Source organism: Brachyistius frenatus, unplaced genomic scaffold (assembly GCF_029030835.1).
Source record: "Brachyistius frenatus isolate BFR_SWC_R1_liver_20210118 unplaced genomic scaffold, ASM2903083v1 Contig_107, whole genome shotgun sequence".
Taxonomy (NCBI): Eukaryota; Metazoa; Chordata; class Actinopteri; family Embiotocidae; genus Brachyistius; species Brachyistius frenatus.
In genome coordinates this window covers 145,434-170,506 of record NW_027210706.1, presented here as the reverse complement: position 1 = coordinate 170,506, position 25,073 = coordinate 145,434, and the positions used below count along the sequence as shown (strand labels likewise).

The following is a 25,073-nucleotide window of genomic DNA, read 5'->3' as shown; positions in this document are numbered from 1 at the left end:
TTTTCAAAATAAAAGAAAAAGCGGTAAAGTGTGTTTTGTCTCCCCCTCGTGCTCAATAAAGTTAATACAGTTAATGTTCACTTCACGGTGACATCTGACGTCATCAACAGTCACATCGGGATCCCGTACTTCGTATGTATAATATCTGGTGATTCTTTTACATCCTCTTTGTGCACAATGACGTGATTAAATGATTATTAGTGACGTGATTACGTGTGTTATCTCTGAGTTGGACCCAGCTCACCTTTAACACCTCAGTCTCCTCCCACAGACTCCGCGACTTGTTTACCGACCAGGCTGAACCTCGTGTTGTATAACGGACGCAGTTAAGTTGATATCGATTTTTCTCCTGAGAAACCACCCCTGAGCTCCTGTACCTCTGCAGACCGGACGTTGGTCCCGTTTCTTTGTGACAACACACGGGGGGGAAACATGGTGGCTGGATTTCGCTGTTGTCCGCTAATCCCGTGGCTGGCTCTGGCCGCCGTGCTGGGCTCGGTGCTGGGGCTGGGTGAGGACCTCGGCCGGCCTCTCTTCGGGCCTCCCGGCTCTGCTATCCGCCTGCGTGAGTCCGACCCGGGCTTGAAGAAGGCGCTGTTGTTCGCCGAAGAGCGCTACAACCGGGGCTCCAACGCCATGCACCTCCGCAAAGTCAGCCGCTTCATCTCCGGCACCAAACAGGTGACATTAGTCAAGACGGCATCTTTCACCTTTTGTTCATTTATTTAGCGTGTTGTCGTCTTACGTTGTCATAGTTTACTTGCGTGGCTGGAAGCCTTTATTTATGTAATGATTTATTTCATTGCCATAAGAGTTGTGTGCTCGTTTCTTTGTAAACAACAGTGCGACTGTGGCCCATTTACAGCTACGTCAAGTTAACGAGTAAGTTCAACTTAAGCCGGAAATAAAGCGACTTACCTTCAAAATAAAAGCATACATTTAGCAAGTAATCGTGTTAATCAAAGAAAAACGGAACGAGCACAGTATTGTTTTTACTTCTCACAGACCTATAATTGAGTTCGTGGTTTAGTTAATTTTCAGAGTTTATGAAAAGTCTTTAAAATAAGGCGACAGGCAGCATATGCCTCTCAATATGTTCATCTTTTCATGCCGACCGGAAGTCATGTCAATGAGTGTAACCTGACTTAACACTGAATAAAGTCATTTATCAGCGCATCTGTCTGTGCAGTCTGGCCTTTCACCACTGGAGTCTCAATGCAGCAAAAGGAGCACCTATATTTCACAACAATAAAACATAGTTCACGAAAAGCTTAGTCTGGTTAAATGTCATTCAAATACACAAATATAATATTGGTATATTTTCAGTCATGTCTGAATAAATGCTTTATCATGAGTGGCATTTTTTTGTTTGAAAACTAAAAGTAATCATTATATATGTGTGTGTTTATCTGTTTTCCAGCTGGTTAAGGGAATCCGTTACACTTTAACCGTGGAGCTGAGTAACACTCAATGCAAGAAATCCGCCATGCTGAGGTCATGTGACTTCTATCCCGAGTCACACCAACTCAAGGTAGTATGTGTGTGTGTATGTGGGAGAGCGATAGAGATTAAATAGGTTGATGTCGTGGTTTTAAAAAAGCAGATTTTACTGAGAAATGGGAATGCTTGTGTGCGCATCTAACCGTGTATTGATTTATCATTGCAGCAAAGTATTTTTGTTTGTTCAGTGGAAATGATGCCAAACATCTAATCTTGTGACTTAACTTTGACTTGGAGTGACCCCAAGCACGCTCATGTCTCATACCTCGTGCCCACATGCATGAATACACAACACTGACACATTAGTTTTTCTGTTTCGTTGTTCCAGTTTCCTTCCCAACTGAAAAAAACATATGTAAGTCATGGAAAGACACATATGCTCTAAATGGGGCTGTTTATAAGTGACATAAATAACTTGCTCTATTTAATGTTGTTAGCTCGGTCTGCACAGCGGTAAACATGTGATTCTGCTTATTTTATGAACGTACATTAGACATGACAGTGATAGCTATTATCTCCGTCCTCATATATATATATATATATTTATTTATTTATTTTTGTATTTCAGACTGAGGTTTGTGTGTTCGAAGTGTGGGACGTTCCCTGGCAGGGAACCTCAACTCTGCTCAAACAGAAGTGCCAGCCTAAAGGTCCGTTGTGTGTCAGCAGATCATTCAACATTTAAGATTCTCGACTTTCTGTTACAACTGTCCTGTGGTCAAAATATAGCTGATGCCATTCACTGTGAGCCTTGTCTGTTCTCTGCTCTGATATCTTACTTCAACAGGTGGAGGTTAACGTGTTGATCTGCTGGTTTGAGTGTATTTATAGAAAATAACCTTCAAAGTACTGATTTACTTCTACTGATCTTGACAAACAGCCCAGACAGTTATGCTTGGGCCCGTTTGATAAATTTAACTTTCATATTATGTAACACCAACGTTTACTCATCTGGTTCATAATTTGTGATAATCAAAGAGCTAAATGATGTAAAATAATGATGGCTCCTGTTAGAAAAATTACTCAGAGGCTTAGTTCAAGATCAAACACATTGGACATTTATTCTTGCAAGAAGGAGCAACTACATGCACCCTCAAAGAGAGGTGTGCAGCAGTGCTCTCCCCATCACTCCTCCGTAGGGCAGCTTTTATACAGTTGACAAACAGTTGACAGTCACTCCCATTCCCTTTGTATCTGCTTTCGTATGGTAATACTGAGTTGGTTGTAGGTCACAAGATAAGGACACCGGGAAGTCGTCAATTAGATGCGGAAAGTAAAACAAAAGGAATCACTTGCAAATAAGACAGAAAACAAAAGAAACTCTTCGGCGCCTGCTTGACAAGAGACTTTCCGGAGCCACAATGCAAACAAGAGGAAGAGACAAATATTTTTTTCCCATCAGCTCCACGTCTAGATTTGAACTTTTTTCTTTTCCTGAAAATAGAAAAAAGTCTAAACAATACACCTTATATGAGGCTCCTCTCTGTTGTAGCTCCACTTTATGATTTGGATTTACAAGATTTGTTTTTTTTCTCTCAAATCAAGGAAAAACAAATCTTATCAAAATTATTTCTACAGCCTTCATCATTTAAAAACCAGGAAGTCAGTGCATTTTCAAACACTTGAACCATGCATGTATTTCGGTATTACACACATTGATGCTCACCATGTTTTCCTGAATGTTTCTCTTACCAGCTGAATCTGAAATTGAAGAGACCAATAAGGTTGAGGATTCAACCAGCAGCCAGCCTCTGGAGGTAAAAGTAATGTTGTATTCAGATCAAGAACAGGACTGACAACAAAATGCTGAAGTCAAGTCCTGTCCATGTATCTGCCTCTTATGTGCTCCAGCAGTCCACCTGTTGTGTAAATGTCTAATCAAATTGAACTTTGAGGTTGAGGTAGTTTGTGTTGTTGATTTTGTGTGTTTTGTCTGCTCTTTTGTTTGTTAGGAGTCTGCGGAGCTGCTGGGCCTTTTTAAAGACTTCATGGTTAGATACAATAAAATCTACAGCAGCCAGGAGGGTGAGTGATTGACACATATTGTACATACTGAACAGTGAGTCGCATTCCTGTTGACACGCACACTGAGCACCGTACTCACAGCCTGTGTCTTGACTGTATGAATACTGAAACATACTGTGAAGTTCCCCCACTGATTCAGAACCTTTACAATCGGTGTACATGTGTCTCGGTTTTAAGTAGAGCCTGACCGATACTGATACACACGTTAGAATTTAAAAAAAATCCTATATCGATATGTTGGCTGATATTTTTATTTATATACTGTAAATACAGTATATAAACTTACAATTTTTCAATGACATTTTAAATACATTGTATTGCCTTTGAATTTGAGAAGAGGAGCTGTAAAAGGTCTGCACTTATATAGTGCTTTATCACCTTAGTGGTCTCAAAGCACTTTCAACTGTTTCCCATTCAAACATTTGCACACACAAATTCACACCGATTGCAGCAGAACTAACATGCAAGGTGTTCACCTGCCATCGGGAGAAACTTGAGGTTCAGTGTCTTGCCTACTTCAGCATGTGGACAGGAGGACCCTGGTTTAAAACTGCCAACTTTATGATTATTGGGCAATCCACTTCCATCTGAGCCACATCCACATCTCAGGCGATGACCGCCTCTGTTAATGTCATGGCCAGGTCAGTGGATCCTGAATCCAGTCTGTCATGGTTACGGTGGTGGAGTCACGACTCTTGTTCTTTTCAGATTATTGGCCTCATCTTGGACTATTGACACAATGCTTATCCTCTTTTTATGAATCCAGCTGCTTCCATCTATAAACCTTAGAGGCACATGTGCACACACACACACACACACACACACACACACAAGGGGGCACACAGATACACATCTCGCTGTGACTGTTACACATAAAATTACAGTTATGCCGTTTTCTCTTTGTAAATCATCTTAATCCTAATGACTTTGAGCTCAAAGTAAAGTGATATGCTGAGTCGGCCTTTTCCACAGAACACCTACCAAACTATCAGTAGCAGACACACAGAGACAGATCATGATATTTGATGCTCTGAAGATGGAAGTTTATATAAAATTACAGTTTTGTTACAACATAGTAGCTCTAGCGATGGCATCCTTCTTGCAGACCTCGTCCTTCGTTGCATCGACAAGTTGTGCAGCGTCTGTGTTGAAGGTCCTGACTAGCTTCTTCCTCAGCGGTTGTTGAGGTTTGTTCTCGGAGTTGGATTTTCAGGTCCTCCAGCTTCTTGCAGAAGGACTTCACCCACTCAGAGGCGGCTTGTTGCATGACTTGATTTTTCTGCTCCATTGTTTGCTGGAAGGTGTCCTGTTCAGCCTTTAGCCACTGGATCAGCTCCCGGCACTCTGATAAAGTTTCAGAACAAGACTTGATTTCCGTCTCCGGTTGCTTTGTTTTTTCTGCCTTCAGCTCAGTTTCACACCTCGGCTGGATCTCCTGGCATGAAGATTTTAATGTCTCAATCTCATTCCTTGTTGCCTTTTCCTTATTCACCAGCAGCTCTGTCCGTCTCTTCTCCATAGCCAACTCATTTTTGGTCTCTGCCAGTTGCTGGCTGAGTTTGATCCTCAGTGCCTCCTCATGAGAACATTTCACTCTCATTTGGCGCAACATTTCACGCTGCCGAGATGTCATGGTCTTCAGTCCGTGGAGCTCGATGGACAAATATTCCACCTGGTTCCAGAGAGATGTATTTTCCTTCACCTCTGACTCCAGGGTGACGGAGAGCTCCATGAGCATTTGCCCTTGACGTAAACTGTGTTTCTTCGTTCTTTGCAGTTGAGCCTTCAGCTCCTCCATCTGTTTCAGAAGGGTCTCCTTTTCTGTTCCACCAAAAATGATGGAAATCTGCTGCTTTGCCCAGTTGTAGGTGCCCAGGAATGATTGATACAGTCTCAAAGTCATCTTGTTTTTCTGCCTGAAGATGCACTCAGTTTTGTGTCACCAGCTTTGAAATGAAATGATTCTGACCAGTTTACAGGAGGTATTTATAGACCTGCCAGAATGGAGTTATTGTTGTTATGGTTTGAAATCTGCAGGTTTGTTGATTTGTATGTTGACATTCAATTTATGGACATTCTCACTGGTCTCTACGGAGACTGCAGTCACTGCCCACTTTTTGAGGAAATAAATGCCAAAGCACTTAACCATGACCTTATTTCTCATTTTTAAATCTCAGTTTCTACAAAAAATGAATAAAGAAGACAAAATGTTTAAATAAGAAAGCTTTCTAGTTGTTGAAAGTTGTTTTAACATTGAGTAAGGCTAATTGTTTCTATCTATCTTCTATTTGAGTTATTGTGAACACATGAAAATCAGGGTTTTGAAAGAATGACATTCAGATCGATCCTTATTAGAGAAAGGTGCTGTACATCCAATTAAACAGATTAAAACACCACCCATGAAACTTTTTACATTTAAAAATAGTGAGTACATTTTAAACCAGGGACATTTTAGAAACACTAAAAACAGCTGAGTCAAAATCATAAGTAACACGAAAATGTGAAGTTATTTGTTAAAGCAAATGTACCAAATTTACATAATATTCTGAACTGAAATTTATTTTTGTCAATTTACTTAAATAATTATGCTACATTTACTTTTAAACTGTATTTACTTTATACTTAAGTCATTTATTATAAGGTTAATATCATTTAAAAAAATCATACAACCATCAATAAGATAAATAAACTGTACACACAACAATTTAACTTTGGTTATATTCGTCAAATTTGGTTAGTATCAAAGTGTTAAGCCTGTGTGCATCAGAACAGTGGCTGACCCATTTTACTTTCACACCCTTTGTATCTTCATCAGCTGCTCTGCCAGCTCATCTTGTAGACTGACATCTGCATCAGCAGCATCCTGCAGACATTGCAAAGATAACTGGTTAGAGCTTCTCATGCAGACAATCCTCCGTAACCGTAATGCACCGGAACCTCTTACGTCTGGCATTAAAACATATCTCAGCCAAACATGCATAGTTTGAACTGTAACGGCAGATTAAAGGTAATATTAGTCGAGATATTTAAAGAAACGTGTAACAGCAGCAGCAATTTGATTTCAACTACTACTAATGAAAGTTTTACTATTCTGATTACTGTATTACTTTCGATGTCAGAATGTCAGTTACAGGTCAGATCCTCAATTTGACCAAAATATGTAGTTACTGTGTTTTGCATTTATTAAAAATCAGACAATCAACTGGATGCTGAAGGTCATAAACAGTACACTGGAGTGATGCTGCCTTTCTAGCTTGACTAATTAGATCATTTGTTGATTGATTGATCATTTCAAAAATCTTTTCAAGACAGGAAGTCACAGGAAGTGAAAGGTGTTTCATGTTGGTTTACATTCAGCTTCACATGTCCTGTAGAAACAAACCAGAGCAAAACACTGGTCACCTAATTGTGAGTGTCACTTATAATGTAAAAAAAAAGAATATACAGGGAAGTAAAACAGTCTTTTTTTTTTATGGTGGAGTGCCAAATAACTGTTTAAATTTGTATATTTGATGGATATATTTGACCTTGCAGAGACCGACCAACGTTTACGCATCTTCCACGAAAACCTGAAGACTGCTGAGAAGCTCCAGTCTTTGGATCAAGGCTCAGCCGAGTACGGAGTCACCAAATTCAGCGACTTAACTGGTACGTGACTGTGTGTGTGTGTGTGTGTGTGTGTGTGTGTGTGTGTGTGTGTGTGTGTGTGTGTGTGTGTGTGTGTGTGTGTGTGTCTGTCTGCTTGTGTTTCCACAGTTTCCGATGAGGAAATACATCTTCTGCTTTTCATATGTTGCTTCAGGTTTGCTTAAAAAATAGAAAGGTTTGACTGCTCTCCTTCTGTTTTTCTCCAGAGGAGGAGTTTCGCTCTACTCACCTGAACCCGCTGCTAAGTCAGTGGACTCTCCATCGACCAATGAAACCAGCTTCTCCTGCCCGAGGCCCTGCCCCTGACAGCTGGGATTGGCGGGATCACGGAGCTGTCAGTCCTGTTAAAAACCAGGTGCCGACAAACACAGTTAATTATTGGGCGTGACTGGCTAAATAACACATTAATAAGGATCAAATGCTACCTCTGCCTACTTCACGCTGATGAGGGTGTGTGTCTCTCAGGGTATGTGCGGATCTTGCTGGGCCTTTTCTGTCACAGGCAACATTGAAGGCCAGTGGTTCCTGAAAAATGGAACATTACTGTCACTGTCTGAACAAGGTAACGCACACATCTGCACAGAGTCAAACAAACACAGATATAATTGCTGTGTTCCAAATGACGTACTTCCCTTAGTACACTTACAAATAGTTAGGACACTTACTTGTGTTGTGCAGGAATGATTAGTGTTGTTTCAAATCGCACGATGCCGTTCCGCATTGACCTGAAATAACCTCAGCATTTGAACGCATCACCCGCCAACACATCTGTCACGTTGTTCTTATTTTACCCAGAAATTAACATGTTACTGTGTCCTCTGTTTAACACACTCAATAAAGTCATTGGTGGCTTCTGTCCAGCAGCGACGATGAAAAAGAAACACTTTGTGTGGTGTTCAGGAACAGCGACAGCTTCCTCAAACGCCTTCATTAAAAAAATGATTTAGGTCTATGTAGACAAGATGGCGACCGTTTAGGGTGGAAAGTGTCCCAACGTTTCACACTTCTTTTTGGGACCGTTTTGAGTGCATCATCCTGGTACTTACAGTGCACTGCACGTTTCTGTATTTGACAGTGTGAACGCACTGATACACTCAAAATAGTGAGTGTTAGCGCATAAGCACGGCATTTGGAAACAGCAAATTACTTTCTGATGTTTTCACTTCCAGACCAAAGTCATTATTTGATTGGTTTATTGATTTGTGGTTCACAGAGCTGGTTGACTGTGATGGGCTGGACCAGGCGTGCAGAGGCGGGCTGCCCTCAAATGCTTATGAGGCTATTGAGAAGCTGGGTAAGAAAGAGATGTGTCTGCAACCATTTTCAAACATTTTGTTTCTATTTTAAATTTTTCAACCCCTTCTGACATCAACAGAGAGGAGTACGCAGGCTTGATACATTTAAGATTTACGTCTGGAGTTTTGCATATAAAGGATGCTTATAGCAAGCTTTTAATCTCTGATATTTGTCCCTCGTTCGTGGTGAAGGTGGTCTGGAGACCGAAACTGACTACTCCTACACCGGGCAGAAGCACAGGTGTGACTTCACCACCATGAAGGTGGCTGCCTACATCAACAGCTCTGTAGAGCTGTCCAAAGATGAGAAGGGTGAGCGGGCTGAGTGACTGAGAGGGGAAAAAGAACTCAGATATATATGTTAATAAAGTTAGACTGAAATGCACAGCAAAAATATTTTTATTTTACATTGGAAAGGTACTAATTGGAGTTACTAAACATACAACAATGGCCTAACTGCAAGCATGTCATTTTTAATGACAAAGACAAATAATTAGTGGAGATTAATGGCTGATTTTGCAGGTGTGCTAATTGAAACTAAAACCTCGAGTAATGTGTTTGGCAGTCTGAAACAAAAAGGACTGTTGAATGGACTAACTGTGACTTTTATTTTCCCCTCAGAAATTGCGGCGTGGCTGGCTGAGAATGGACCGATCTCTGTCGCTCTGAATGCCTTTGCGATGCAGGTCAGCAGTTCTGCAGTGATGGAAGAACTATTTAGATCCTTTACTTCAGTAGAAGTACCAATACAGTGATGTAAAAACACTCCATTAGAAGTAAAAGTCCTGCTTAAAAAATCCTATTGAAGTAAAATGTTAGAAAAATTACTCAAGAGGCTTGGTTCAAAATCAAACACATCGGACATTTTATTCTTGCAAGAAGGAGCAACTACATGCACCCTCAAAGAGAGGTGTGCAGCAGTGCTCCCCCCAGCAGGGCTCTACAGCAGGGCTCTTTTCCCCAGCAGGTCCTCTCCTCCGCAGTCCATGTCAACTGTGGAGTAGAAAGTCCAATATTTCCCTCTGAAATGTGGTGGAGTGGAAGTCGCATGAAATAGAAAAACTGCAGTACAAGTACCTTTATATTTTATTTTTAAGTAACATACTTGAGTAAATGTATTTAGTTACTCTCCACCACTCCAGTTTATATTGCTGCAATACTTTAGTAAATCTTCAATACATTCTTAAAGTTTACTTTTACTCAACAGTTATTTTTTTCTCAAATTGTAATCATGTCTTGTGTCTTGTTTTTACTGGTAGAAGTATTAGTATTAGTATTGTTGTTATCATTGTTATTGTGGCTCAACAACAACAACAGCAATCAGTGAAGTTTGACATACAGAAGCATCACCTCATTGTAAACTAGACAGGAAGAGATCATGTCAAGACGCATCTGATTTGAACCAGAATGTAATTATCATCATCATTCAATCATATTTCATTGATTTCAATTGTCACTTGAATCCCTGTAGTTCTACAAGAAGGGTGTGTCTCACCCCCTGAAGATCTTCTGCAACCCCTGGATGATCGACCACGCTGTGCTGATGGTGGGATACGGACAGCGTAAGTATTTTTAGCCTCACTTTACTTACCTGGTTCCTACTACTGAAAAAGAAGACTGACACATTTGTATGCCCCGATTAACATCTTAAAAGTGGCAGGATACAGTTTAAGTGGACTGAATGCACGTTTCCTTGTTTTCAGGAAAAGGTATCCCATTCTGGGCCATCAAAAACAGCTGGGGGGAGGATTATGGGGAACAGGTAAGAGAAAAACATCTACTAACATTTATTCTTCTGAAAATATATCAAGTAAAACCCACATCCTGACTTTTAAATAAAAGATCTCACCAATAGTTGGCAGCACTGCAATATACCACATAAGTGTTGTGAAGAATTAAAATTATAATGCTTTGAGACTATTCAAGAGATGTTGTTTCAGCTCAGTAGTAATGAGACTAAAGCCTTCAAGTGTGGCTTTATTTGGTTGCACAGTGTTGTATAAAACTCACTACTGTTTTGTCTTCTGTTGCATTAAGTTGGAAGGTTCGATGGAAAGATGAAAGTGAAGAAAAACATTGACTGACCTGTTGTAGATCTCCATATACAGTTGTGTCTTTTTACAAAGTGTTTCTGTCTTCCACAGGGTTACTACTACCTGTACAGGGGGTCCAATACATGTGGGATCAACAAGATGTGCTCCTCTGCTGAAGTCAACTAAACCACTGACATCACAGATTCACACACACAAACACTCACACACACACACACACACACACACACACACACACACACACACACACACACACACACACACACACACACACACACACACACACACACACACACACACACACACACACACACACACACACGAAGATCACAGGGAGACACCCATGAAGTCCTCCTGATGTTTCTTTTCCGTTAAACCAGAATAGTGTTTTACCTTCATACCTAACACCTCATCAATTTACCAGATCATACCAGCTCTAATGAAGCTAGCTACCTTTGATGTGATACTAAATTTTATAGTAATTTAAAACTCGATTTTTATGCGTGCATTTCCTTTGGTTTGTCCTGCAAGTCGTAGCGATTGCTGTGTTTTTAGGCAGTATTGGTTTGAACTCATCTTTACTCACAAAACGTCTGTGCTATAAGTCTGACTAACGACGGGTTTCTTGGATGTTTTGTTACCAGTGTTTGTGCTCATGCTCTGTACTTTAAAGAGGTTATTTGAAAGAGGAGATTTTTGACTTGTGGTTGTTCACATTACTGCAAAATTGCAGTGTAATTGTAATAACTGCTGTAAGACAGTGAGAAATGAATGATGGTTGAATAAAAAAGTGTGAAATCCTTCTGTTTGTTCATTTTTATTATTGTTATTTTTTTATATGGGCTGGAGTAATACAAATGCACCATCAGCTCCACTGACATTAAACATTATTGTGTATATAATGACTACACATTTATCACAACAAACTTCCAAAATTGTAGTAAGTAAGGGGGAGAAACTTTGACATGTTTATAAAGTAATATAATATAATAGGCTACGTGAACATAATCAAACGTTCGTGATCTTGAATGTCGCACAAATTGAGCGAAAATCCAATTTCCCACAATGCAATGCAGGTATATAAGACGCTTTGACCCCGGAAGTGAAATCGTTTCTTTCTGTCGCTGGAGAATCAACACTAACACGCGTCGCTCTGCTCTAGTAATCAGATAAACGTGTCTTTTTTCCTACACGGACTTCTAGCTGCCGTTCAAGAACATATTCGGCTCCAAAAGGACACGCAGTTACTTCTTTTCTTCCTTTCAAGGTAATAATTTAACCTGCTGACGTGGTTGAGTTCGTCGATACGTTTTATTATTGTTTTTTTTTTAATTTGAGAAGCAACGTACTTGTTAACGTTTCGAGGTAACTAAGACAAGAGGACATGTGAAGTATTTTCACTTTTCCTGCCATCAATGATATCAGTACAACATGAAGTAATTTGTTACCTGATAACGAACTCGAGAGTTTAACGAAGATTCACGTTGAGCTGACGTCATTTTTTGATTCTTACTGTGATTTATTTCCTCAATGCATCGTCAGCTGATCACATCAGGCCTTCGTGCACGTGCTACTCTTTACTGACACTGATCACACTGTTTTCCTCTTCAGTTGGCTTAGGAACCTGCCTAGGAACCAAGGAACCATAGTTCATCATGTCTCAGGCCACCAAACGCAAATACGTCATCCAGGAGGTCCTTGGAGACTTTGTCACGCCCACAGGAAACCAGCAGATTGTCAAGGTAAACTTTGTGGGCACTTACTGTCTTTAACGGTCTTGACATTTACAACAACAACAACATCTCGGTAAATATCAGGACATTTTTCTAACTTGTTCTTCTTTTACACCTGTGCGCTTCTCCAGGTCACTCGTAGCCGTGGTAACAACCTCCATGAAGCCATCACGGCTCAGGGTGAGACCTTCCTGGTTAGCATGCCCACCAAGTTCCGCAAGAACATCTGGATCAAGAGAGGTAACTACATCTGATGACGTGGGACACTGACATTAACATTGGGATCATATTCCGGTGACACCGAGACTGAAAGGTGGCCGATAAACTTCCACTCTCGTGCCGTGTGTTGATTTCAAAGTTCACTGTTGGTTTTTAATACCACACTTCTGTAAATGGGACTGTGTGTCACTGACTAGTCAAGACTCACGGGATGGAGACTGGGTATAAATCTGCCAGTCAGGACTGTTTTCCCCCAAACATTTATCAGAAGGATAAATGTGTGCAGCCAGACCTTTCTCAGGTTTTGCACATATAGGTTGAATTACATTTCAAATTAAAAGCCTGCTTTTTAAATCAACAGTTTTCATACATACGAGGGTTTAACTTGTCGACATACGCCACTACTAAATATGATCGTCATTTGTTTTAGTTTCAAATGTAACTTTGAGTGGTACGTCAGAGCGGTTTGACTGGTTCATAGCACAGGAAAAATGGAGGTTATTTTTCTTCCACTACCATAAACCTCTGTGGGGTTTTACTAACATGCTGCTGCAGGCTTCCAGGTGCATCTCTTCTATAAACACTATATCACTGCTGTTATTCCACTGGCAGACCAGCGAGTAAACCACAGCTTCAAAAAAAAAAAAAAAACACGCTGTTTTGAGATCTTGATTTTTGGAGAGTAGATATTGATACGAAATGAGTGTAGGAGAACAGTACAAGTCAATAATGTCATCGCACTCTGATCGGTACTGGCTGAATTAATATCTCTGTCTGCATAACTATGATCTTGTATATTTAAAGTGTATCTTTGTATTCCCAAGGTGACTACGTGATCGTGGATCCTATTGCGGAAGGAGAGAAGGTGAAAGCAGAGATCAGCTTCATTCTCTACAAAGATCAGATCCAGAACCTGCAAAAACAACAGCTCTGGTAGGTGGAGGCACACAAACACACTCATGGAGATACACGCCGTGTACGATTATTAATCACAGCACAGTCGAGTGTCACTGACGGGATTGTGTTTGTTTTTTCCTTGACTGTCTCCAGGCCGGAGGGGTTTATGGTGGTGCAGCCAGCACAGGTACAGACGAACAAACGGCAGGAGAAAGACGAGAAAGACGAGGAATTTAGCTACTCTGAAGACGACGACAGCGACCTCTTTGTAAACACCAACCGCCGTCACCACCAGTACAGCGAGAGTGAGGAGGAGGATGACGGTGAGGAAGAGGATGAGGATGAAGAGAAAAGGACAGAAAATGGTTCATAGTCACAGCAGAGAGGGCGCGGACAATCGAGAGCTGTAAAAGTCATGTGAAAGTGTGCTCTGCTCTGCTGTTGCCGTCACTGACGGAGGATCATTTGAAATGACGTTCCTCGTGCAGCAGCTCCCCGGCAGTTCTCGTCTGGTGGAGGCGTTCAATGACTCCTTCAATGGCTCGTTCAAAGGACTCGTTAAAAGGACTCGTTCAAAGGACTCGTTCAAAGGACTCCTTCAATGGCTCGTTCAAAGGACTCGTTAAAAGGACTCGTTCAAAGGACTCGTTCAAAGGACTCGTTCAATGGCTCGTTCAAAGGACTCGTTAAAAGGACTCGTTCAAAGGACTCTTTCAAAGGACTCACATAATTCCTCTTTGAAAAGTGATTCCCAAAAAAATCTGTAACATTAAAATGTACATAAGATATATTTCTGCTGTCGGTTTAGTTTCCTGTAGACAATATCTTCCAAACACTTGTTTTTACACAAACTTCAAATGAAGCCATCACACATTATATATCCAGTCAGGGAATGTTGATATCCACTAAACCTCTTCCATAGTACAAACTACATCTGCCACAAACAATTCACTACTGTACTACTGTAACACAGAATACACTCGGTTTGGTTTCTGGTTGATCAAGTTTGTCAGGAGTTGTTGGTTTGGTGACTGTCTTCTACGTATTTTGAAGGATTTTCTTTTAACAAGCTGGACCAACACTCAAAATCCCTCTTAATGATTTTCAAATGAATGCTGTCAATAGCTTTGACAAATGATCTGTTTTCAACACACCTGTTTTGACCTTTCTTCTTTAAATAAAAATAATTCCTGAGCTGTGTGCTCATCAGTCCGTGTTCATTTCTTCCATTCCACGTGTCCGACTCAGAATTTGTCCTGAATCTTTTTTTTTTATTATTTCACATTTAACTGTCTCTTGAGGAAACAGTTGTGCAGTCGTTATACAAGCATGGACAGGTAACCAAAAACAATTTCCTACATGCACTACATAAATCCCCAAAAGATTAGCTCACAATATTTCACCACCATCAGAAATGCTACTATTTCCAGTTCAGCCAGTTCAAGAAGAACTTTCCCTCAACACATTTCTCTCTGGGTGTCACGGCGGGGAAACTCGATACGTAGTAAGGATGGCTCACGAATTTCAAATATTCGAATTGTTGTTTTGATCTTTAAAATCGACTTGTACACATGCCTTTCTTCTTGATCGCCTCTGTTTTTACTGGCACCTGGCTGTAATGCGTCATTCCCGTCAGAAGGTGGCGACAATGTGCCTCAAAGCTGCTCCGAAATATTCAAAGGAAATCGAATAGTGCAGAGCGAATAGGAGTTTTGCTTGAATTTCCCATCTCTAAATACGACAACATGCTTCAAATACGAAACTCTGTGTCTGCCTTTAGTGTTCAATTCGTTTTGTATGTTCAGGAACCTCATAAATCTGAACAATTATTTAAACAAACATGAATGATAAAGTACATGTCCTGTAATTAAAGGTAAACAACTGCTATTTACTGCAATATTCCATTTGTAATACTGTATATAATAATTCTACAAAATAATACAATAACAAAAATCTTTATTACATAACAGTTGATGTATTTTAATATATAAATATGTGTAAAACCACAATATTGTTGTAAAAATACTTTTTTTTCTTTGAGAGAAGGTTTGCGCCACCAGTTAGGTTGCTTTGTGGTACCGACAATTCATTGAAACTCTTCCCTGTCACTAAAGTAAAAAGCAATAAACTCCACCCTTGTCATATCGTCTCGGCATGGCTTCTGTATCAGTTCTAATTAAAGGGCTTGGTAATCCACATACTTTCAATATTACATATATTACTCCTCAATACTCCTTGGCAAATTGGTATTAAATATTGCTCACATTGCGGGCATGCTGGTGGACCCCTGGTCTTTCCCATTGTTTGGTGTCATTAAATATAAGCACGGATGCCTGACTTAAATAAATGCAGACACGAGCTGACCCGGGTTCACAACTTTGACAGACGCTCACCAAAGTGTTCAGATGGTGGCAATAACGCTACAAGAGACTTTGCCATTATCCACCTGTGATAGTCTCATAGTTTTGGATCCTTTTTCCTCTCGTCTCCAATCCTCAAGGCCACATCCCGACACTGTGTCCGTGTCTTTTTCACGTCATCCCAAAGCTTCACCATCTGGTTGGCGCTTCGTTTGTGGACCAAGAGGACCGTGTGATATGAACACAGCTCTTCTTCTTTTTCTGGAAAATCAAATGTGAGGAAGGCGGGGTGATGGATGGGGAGCGCATTAAGCTGACTCATACACATCCCTACGTAAACGTCATCGATGGGGAACAGGTGAACTCTTTTAGACACGTGGTGTAGGCGTTTGGCCAGCAGGCCAGAGTACACCACCCCTCCCCCGCCTGCGTACCTAGGATAGTACCCCTTGTAGAAGCTGTCTGGGATAAAGTACTTGGACTTGTTTGCTCGGTTAGGTATGGCTGATCTGATGACATCTCCCACCATAAAGTTTATCATGCTCTTGTAGGCTTGTGGCTTCTTCAGCTGGTCCTGCAGGTAGGCTATCATGTTCGGCGTGTTGACGAAGACGTCGTCGTCTCCCTTAAAGATGAAGCGAGTCCGATTGCAGGAGCGCGAGAACCAGCTCCAGAAGAGCACATCCTTCAAGGCGAGGTGGAAAAACTTGTCCTCAAAGTCCCACTGCAGAATGTCTCCATAGCGTTCACTCTCTAGCTTCAATAACTCAGATACATCCACGCCCGACTCCCTCTGGTTTTCTTTACCAAGCAGGAACACCCTGCGGATGTATCCTCTGACTACTTCGTTTGTCTTCTGTCCTGCCACCCATCCCGTCTGGCCCCAGGTCTGTCGAATGGCCTGTCGGTTCATAAAGTTCATCTCTGTTGTCTTGATGGCCAACAGAAGTAGAGGGGGCTCCTTCTCCTCCTTTGCTGGAGCTCCACATGCTCCATGTGGCTGGAGGAGGATTGGGTAGTCCCTATTTTGCATGTAGCTCACAAACTCTTGCATCTCCTGTGGTAGATTGTCAAGGGTGTCATTCAAGTGGTCCATGTCGATAACTTCAGAGAAGCTTTGCTTCAGTAGAAAATCATCAAAGCTGTTATTTTGTAATCCTCTCTGGGCTTTGCTGGGGTGCAGGATGGCATTGAAATGGCGGTCGATTGTCAGCTGGAGTCGGTTCCAAAAGGCCATGTTGTCGAGGTGTTGCTCCCAGAAGGTTTTAGGGAGCGGAGCGAAGCCCTTATTATTCAACATTCCTGAGGCTACAAAATGAGGACTTTTCTGGCTTTGTACCTTGACTCCAGTCCTCGGTGCTGCTGTGGTGTTCATGTTCATACACAGCATGATAGCAACATAGACAAACAGCAGGGCCATGCAGATGAATGATGTGCACACACAGAGTAACACCTTCCGCCAGCAACAACGACACCGCGCCATTCAACTGCAAAAACACAAACAGAGTGTTAGCTTGGGCAAACTTTAAACCTGTATGACAACTCATGGATTTAACTATCAAAATACAGAGAAAACAACAAATGCACCATGATATTTTGCAGTGTACATGAACTGAGAAGTCTACAAAGGAAAAAAGTTGGGAGGTCTCATTAGAGGGAATGGAAAGATAAGGGAGAAACAAAAGTATCTGAGAAAGAATAAGGCCATATATTTACATGTTGAACAATCTCAAAATGAAATATTTGTTGTAGAGTTTTTGGTTTTATCCCATAATCTTCATCAGCAGCTGGAGTTTCACACCCTGTCTCTACTACATCTACAATACTGTGATGCCTCAGCTAACTCCATCTGCTCAGAAAGATCGTGTGATATGATAAAAATCTCCAGAACAATGACTAACTACACCTTTTTGTAGGTTTGTGTGTGGTCAACTGCTTCTTCAAAAGGTCAAGAATGAACTTTGAAGCTCAACTATATTTGAAATGATGAAAAGACAGTGTCTGAGGGACAATTATTCACACCATAGAAATTCACTTTTATCAGCAGAGGAATAAAGTAATGTCTACAGTCCACAAAATTAGGATGTTACTCACTTTCTTTGCTTACCTGTTTTAAATGAAGGCTCACTCATTCACTGAATACTCATCTGTATGATAGTAGTTCACACTCGTAATCCAGTGGACCCTTTGTTAGCTCATCTCCATGTAAAGCAGCCAGAATAGAAGATCTCTAACAAGAACTAAGTCTGTGAGCCAGACAGTCAGTCAAGTGGAGAGTAAAGAGAAGGTTTTCCTCATTTGCATAATCCCCTCTGGCCTGTTGACAGTGAAGGTACAGAACAATGATGCTCAGATGGGTGCACTAGGCTACACCCACTGACAGAGCAAACAGAAAGGCCAACTTCATGTGTGATGCTTAAAGGTGCAATCAGCCAGGAACAGCAGGCAACATAACAGTATATTTGAGAGATGAAAAATACAAATATAAAACATGTATTCTGTCATATGTTAAACGGTTGATATCAATACTGTTCCCCTGGAAGGTGCTAGAGATTAAGAAACAGAAGGCTGGACATAAAACTGTAAAAAAGCCAGAAAGGTAGTAATGTTTTCATTTAAGGTCTTTTTGCTTTGATTATTTTACCCCAAAACCAACACAATACCTAAAAAGATGCAGATACTGCACTCTCTCTGTGGTTAACCTTCACATTATGAGACATGTACCAACAATCTGTGTATCCTTATACCAAAAAAATGAAATAGCAGCTACTGCAATCTGAGGAGTTTTCTGATTTATGTGTTTCCTGTTACTCACTCCATTGTGTGGATTAACAGAGTGAATAACAGAAATGTCAACCTCCATACAATTGTAGGAAACATGGACAGAACAGGTTGAGCAGCTGTGAAATATCTGCATCTTTCAAACCCAGAAACTGCATTATCAGCAGATCAGGCTGATGAGCAGCTATCTCCTGAACTCAGTGACATGATTGCAGACCCTCATCACCACAAAGCTATGCACTCATCAGGCCAAACAGGAATTGTGAAGAGGGACTCATATTTGAAATGGCTGGCATCTTTGGCATTGTGAAACTTTTGTGCTGGAACACTTCTGCTTACAAGGAAACACTGACTAATCACTAAATACAGTAAGAGGTGAATATGGGAATTTGACCAAAATATGTAGTTACTGTGTTTTGCATTTATTAAAAATCAGACAATCAATTGGATGCTAAAGGTCATAAACAGTACACTGGAGTGATGCTGCCTTTCTAGCTTGACTAATTAGATCATTTGTTGATTGATTGATCATTTCAAAAATCTTTTCAAGACAGGAAGTCACAGGAAGTGAAAGGTGTTTCATGTTGGTTTACATTCAGCTTCACGTGTCCTGTAGAAACAAACCAGAGCAAAATACCGATCACCTAATTGTGTCACTAAAATGTAAAAAAAAAAAAAAAAAGAATATACAGGGAAGTAAAACGGTCTTTTTTTTTTAATGGTGGAGTGCCAAATAACGGTTTAAATTTGTATATTTGATGGATATATTTGACCTTTGACCTTGCACAGACCGACCAACGTTTACACATCTTCCCCAGCAGGTCCTCTCCTCCACAGTCCTTGTCAACTGTATAAAAGCTGCGTTAAGGAAGAGGACTGTGTAGAGAACAGAAGACGAGGAAGAAGGAGACGAGGACTGCTGGGGGAAACCAGGCTGCTGTAGAGCCCGGCTGGAAGCACTGCTGAAGAAAACAGTTGACAGTCACCTCCATTCCCTTTGTATCTGCTTTCTTTTGGTAATACAGAGTTGGTTGTAGGTCACAAGATAAGGGAGTCGTCAATTAGATGCGGAAAGAATCACTTGCAAATAAGACACAAAACAAAGGACATTTTTAAGAGCCTGCTTGACAAAAAGACTTTCCAGAGCCACAATAAAAAACAAGAGGAAGGGACAAATCCTTTTTTTCCATCACAAAAGTACAGAAGTACTAGCAGCAAAATGTAGTTAACACATTAAGATAAGGGAGTCGTCAATTAGATGAAGAAAGAATCATTGCAAATAAGACACAAAACAAAGGACATTTTTCTGAGCCTGCTTGACAAAGAGACTTTCTGAAGCCACAATAAAAAACAAGAGGAATGGACTAATCCTTTTTTTCCATCATAAAAGCACAGAAGTACTAGCAGCAAAATGTAGTTAACATATTAAAATAAAGTACAAGTTTGGTTTACCTAACTGATATATTATTTTATATGACATCATTACATCATTAATACAAATCTTCATCTGAAAAGTAACTAGAGCTGTCAGATAAACTTAGTGGAGTAGAAAGTCCAATATTTCCCTCTGAAATGTGGTGGAGTGGAAGTCGCATGAAATAGAAAAACTATAGTGCTAGTACCTTTATATTGTATTTTTAAGTAACATACTTGAGTAAATGTATTTAGTATCTCCCAATAGTTGGCAGCACTGCAATATACCACATAACAGTGTTGTGAAGAATTAAAATTATAATGCTTTGAGACTATTCAAGAGATGTTGTTTCAGCTCAGTAGTAATGAGACTAAAGCCTTCAAGTGTGGCTTTATTTGGTTGCACAGTGTTGTATAAAACTCACTACTGTTTTGTCTTCTGTTGCATTAAGTTGGAAGGTTCGATGGAAAGATGAAAGTGAAGAAAAACATTGACTGACCTGTTGTAGATCTCCATATACAGTTGTGTCTTTTTACAAAGTGTTTCTGTCTTCCACAGGGTTACTACTACCTGTACAGGGGGTCCAATACATGTGGGATCAACAAGATGTGCTCCTCTGCTGAAGTCAACTAAACCACTGACATCACAGATTCACACACACAAACACTCACACTCACACACACACACACACACACACACACACACACACACACACACACACACACACACACACACACACACACACACACACACACACACACACACACACACACACACACACACGAAGATCACAGGGAGACACCCATGAAGTCCTCCTGATGTTTCTTTTCCGTTAAACCAGAATAGTGTTTTACCTTCATACCTAACACCTCATCAATTTACCAGATCATACCAGCTCTAATGAAGCTAGCTACCTTTGATGTGATACTAAATTTTATAGTAATTTAAAACTCGATTTTTATGCGTGCATTTCCTTTGGTTTGTCCTGCAAGTCGTAGCGATTGCTGTGTTTTTAGGCAGTATTGGTTTGAACTCATCTTTACTCACAAAACGTCTGTGCTATAAGTCTGACTAACTAACTTCTGTCATGACGGGTTTCTTGGATGTTTTGTTACCAGTGTTTGTGCTCATGCTCTGTACTTTAAAGAGGTTATTTGAAAGAGGAGATTTTTGACTTGTTGTTGTTCACATTACTGCAAAATTGCAGTGTAATTGTAATAACTGCTGTAAGACAGTGAGAAATGAATGATGGTTGAATAAAAAAGTGTGAAATCCTTCTGTTTGTTCATTTTTATTATTGTTATTTTTTTATATGGGCTGGAGTAATACAAATGCACCATCAGCTCCACTGACATTAAACATTATTGTGTATATAATGACTACACATTTATCACAACAAACTTCCAAAATTGTAGTAAGTAAGGGGGAGAAACTTTGACATGTTTATAAAGTAATATAATATAATAGGCTACGTGAACATAATCAAACGTTCGTGATCTTGAATGTCGCACAAATTGAGCGAAAATCCAATTTCCCACAATGCAATGCAGGTATATAAGACGCTTTGACCCCGGAAGTGAAATCGTTTCTTTCTGTCGCTGGAGAATCAACACTAACACGCGTCGCTCTGCTCTAGTAATCAGATAAACGTGTCTTTTTTCCTACACGGACTTCTAGCTGCCGTTCAAGAACATATTCGGCTCCAAAAGGACACGCAGTTACTTCTTTTCTTCCTTTCAAGGTAATAATTTAACCTGCTGACGTGGTTGAGTTCGTCGATACGTTTTATTATTGTTTTTTTTTTAATTTGAGAAGCAACGTACTTGTTAACGTTTCGAGGTAACTAAGACAAGAGGACATGTGAAGTATTTTCACTTTTCCTGCCATCAATGATATCAGTACAACATGAAGTAATTTGTTACCTGATAACGAACTCGAGAGTTTAACGAAGATTCACGTTGAGCTGACGTCATTTTTTGATTCTTACTGTGATTTATTTCCTCAATGCATCGTCAGCTGATCACATCAGGCCTTCGTGCACGTGCTACTCTTTACTGACACTGATCACACTGTTTTCCTCTTCAGTTGGCTTAGGAACCTGCCTAGGAACCAAGGAACCATAGTTCATCATGTCTCAGGCCACCAAACGCAAATACGTCATCCAGGAGGTCCTTGGAGACTTTGTCACGCCCACAGGAAACCAGCAGATTGTCAAGGTAAACTTTGTGGGCACTTACTGTCTTTAACGGTCTTGACATTTACAACAACAACAACATCTCGGTAAATATCAGGACATTTTTCTAACTTGTTCTTCTTTTACACCTGTGCGCTTCTCCAGGTCACTCGTAGCCGTGGTAACAACCTCCATGAAGCCATCACGGCTCAGGGTGAGACCTTCCTGGTTAGCATGCCCACCAAGTTCCGCAAGAACATCTGGATCAAGAGAGGTAACTACATCTGATGACGTGGGACACTGACATTAACATTGGGATCATATTCCGGTGACACCGAGACTGAAAGGTGGCCGATAAACTTCCACTCTCGTGCCGTGTGTTGATTTCAAAGTTCACTGTTGGTTTTTAATACCACACTTCTGTAAATGGGACTGTGTGTCACTGACTAGTCAAGACTCACGGGATGGAGACTGGGTATAAATCTGCCAGTCAGGACTGTTTTCCCCCAAACATTTATCAGAAGGATAAATGTGTGCAGCCAGACCTTTCTCAGGTTTTGCACATATAGGTTGAATTACATTTCAAATTAAAAGCCTGCTTTTTAAATCAACAGTTTTCATACATACGAGGGTTTAACTTGTCAACATACGCCACTACTAAATATGATCGTCATTTGTTTTAGTTTCAAATGTAACTTTGAGTGGTACGTCAGAGCGGTTTGACTGGTTCATAGCACAGGAAAAATGGAGGTTATTTTTCTTCCACTACCATAAACCTCTGTGGGGTTTTACTAACATGCTGCTGCAGGCTTCCAGGTGCATCTCTTCTATAAACACTATATCACTGCTGTTATTCCACTGGCAGACCAGCGAGTAAACCACAGCTTCAAAAAAAACAAAAACACGCTGTTTTGAGATCTTGATTTTTGGAGAGTAGATATTGATACGAAATGAGTGTAGGAGAACAGTACAAGTCAATAATGTCATCGCACTCTGATCGGTACTGGCTGAATTAATATCTCTGTCTGCATAACTATGATCTTGTCTATTTAAAGTGTATCTTTGTATTCCCAAGGTGACTACGTGATCGTGGATCCTATTGCGGAAGGAGAGAAGGTGAAAGCAGAGATCAGCTTCATTCTCTACAAAGATCAGATCCAGAACCTGCAAAAACAACAGCTCTGGTAGGTGGAGGCACACAAACACACTCATGGAGATACACGCCGTGTACGATTATTAATCACAGCACAGTCGAGTGTCACTGACGGGATTGTGTTTGTTTTTTCCTTGACTGTCTCCAGGCCGGAGGGGTTTATGGTGGTGCAGCCAGCACAGGTACAGACGAACAAACGGCAGGAGAAAGACGAGGAATTTAGCGACTCTGAGGACGACGACAGCGACCTCTTTGTAAACACCAACCGCCGTCACCACCAGTACAGCGAGAGTGAGGAGGAGGATGACGGTGAGGAAGAGGATGAGGACGAAGAGAAAAGGACAGAAAATGGTTCATAGTCACAGCAGAGAGGGCGCGGACAATCGAGAGCTGTAAAAGTCATGTGAAAGTGTGCTCTGCTCTGCTGTTGCCGTCACTGACGGAGGATCATTTGAAATGACGTTCCTCGTGCAGCAGCTCCCCGGCAGTTCTCGTCTGGTGGAGGCGTTCAATGACTCCTTCAATGGCTCGTTCAAAGGACTCGTTAAAAGGACTCGTTCAAAGGACTCGTTCAATGGCTCGTTCAAAGGACTCGTTCAAAGGACTCACATAATTCCTCTTTGAAAAGTGATTCCCCAAAAAATCTGTAACATTAAAATGTACATAAGATATATTTCTGCTGTCGGTTTAGTTTCCTGTAGACAATATCTTCCAAACACTTGTTTTTACACAAACTTCAAATGAAGCCATCACACATTATATATCCAGTCAGGGAATGTTGATATCCACTAAACCTCTTCCATAGTACAAACTACATCTGCCACAAACAATTCACTACTGTACTACTGTAACACAGAATACACTCGGTTTGGTTTCTGGTTGATCAAGTTTGTCAGGAGTTGTTGGTTTGGTGACTGTCTTCTACGTATTTTGAAGGATTTTCTTTTAACAAGCTGGACCAACACTCAAAATCCCTCTTAATGATTTTCAAATGAATGCTGTCAATAGCTTTGACAAATGATCTGTTTTCAACACACCTGTTTTGACCTTTCTTCTTTAAATAAAAATAATTCCTGAGCTGTGTGCTCATCACTCCGTGTTCATTTCTTCCATTCCACGTGTCCGACTCAGAATTTGTCCTGAATCTTTTTTTATTTATTTCACATTTAACTGTCTCTTGAGGAAACAGTTGTGCAGTCGCTATACAAGCATGGACAGGTAACCAAAAACAATTTCCTACATGCACTACATAAATCCCCAAAAGATTAGCTCACAATATTTCACCACCATCAGAAATGCTACTATTTCCAGTTCAGCCAGTTCAAGAAGAACTTTCCCTCAACACATTTCTCTCTGGGTGTCACGGCGGGGAAACTCGATACGTAGTAAGGATGGCTCACGAATTTCAAATATTCGAATTGTTGTTTTGATCTTTAAAATCGACTTGTACACATGCCTTTCTTCTTGATCGCCTCTGTTTTTACTGGCACCTGGCTGTAATGCGTCATTCCCGTCAGAAGGTGGCGACAATGTGCCTCAAAGCTGCTCCGAAATATTCAAAGGAAATCGAATAGTGCAGAGCGAATAGGAGTTTTGCTTGAATTTCCCATCTCTAAATACGACAACATGCTTCAAATACGAAACTCTGTGTCTGCCTTTAGTGTTCAATTCGTTTTGTATGTTCAGGAACCTCATAAATCTGAACAATTATTTAAACAAACATGAATGATAAAGTACATGTCCTGTAATTAAAGGTAAACAACTGCTATTTACTGCAATATTCCATTTGTAATACTGTATATAATAATTCTACAAAATAATACA

At 40.6% G+C, this 25,073-nt stretch overlaps 4 protein-coding genes across 4 annotated transcripts; 3 read left to right on the top strand and 1 right to left on the bottom strand.

Moving 5' to 3' along the window:
* Window positions 1–432: 432 nt before the first annotated feature.
* On the top strand, window positions 433–10,810 carry ctsf (cathepsin F). The gene is made up of 14 exons (XM_069712148.1): window positions 433–681; window positions 1,421–1,531; window positions 2,069–2,150; window positions 3,196–3,257; window positions 3,453–3,525; window positions 7,060–7,173; window positions 7,380–7,528; window positions 7,639–7,735; window positions 8,387–8,467; window positions 8,661–8,780; window positions 9,090–9,154; window positions 9,940–10,030; window positions 10,172–10,230; window positions 10,613–10,810. The coding sequence occupies exons 1-14, from the start codon at window positions 433–435 to the stop codon at window positions 10,685–10,687; spliced, it is 1,428 nt and encodes a 475-aa protein (XP_069568249.1). The 3' UTR covers window positions 10,688–10,810.
* Window positions 10,811–11,645: 835 nt separating this feature from the next.
* Window positions 11,646–14,577, top strand: LOC138628852 (probable RNA-binding protein EIF1AD). The gene is made up of 5 exons (XM_069712152.1): window positions 11,646–11,786; window positions 12,131–12,261; window positions 12,384–12,492; window positions 13,296–13,404; window positions 13,522–14,577. Exons 2-5 carry the CDS (start codon window positions 12,175–12,177, stop codon window positions 13,739–13,741), a joined length of 525 nt encoding a protein of 174 aa, XP_069568253.1. The 5' UTR covers window positions 11,646–11,786; window positions 12,131–12,174; the 3' UTR covers window positions 13,742–14,577.
* An 832-nt stretch (window positions 14,578–15,409) lies between these two features.
* Window positions 15,410–17,211, bottom strand: LOC138628865 (N-acetyllactosaminide beta-1,3-N-acetylglucosaminyltransferase 2-like). The gene has a single exon (XM_069712171.1). The coding sequence runs from the start codon at window positions 17,209–17,211 to the stop codon at window positions 15,826–15,828; it is 1,386 nt and encodes a 461-aa protein (XP_069568272.1). The 3' UTR covers window positions 15,410–15,825.
* A 4,312-nt stretch (window positions 17,212–21,523) lies between these two features.
* LOC138628853 (probable RNA-binding protein EIF1AD) lies at window positions 21,524–24,341 on the top strand. Its single transcript, XM_069712153.1, has 5 exons — window positions 21,524–21,664; window positions 22,009–22,139; window positions 22,262–22,370; window positions 23,172–23,280; window positions 23,398–24,341. The coding sequence occupies exons 2-5, from the start codon at window positions 22,053–22,055 to the stop codon at window positions 23,606–23,608; spliced, it is 516 nt and encodes a 171-aa protein (XP_069568254.1). The 5' UTR covers window positions 21,524–21,664; window positions 22,009–22,052; the 3' UTR covers window positions 23,609–24,341.
* Window positions 24,342–25,073: the final 732 nt, after the last annotated feature.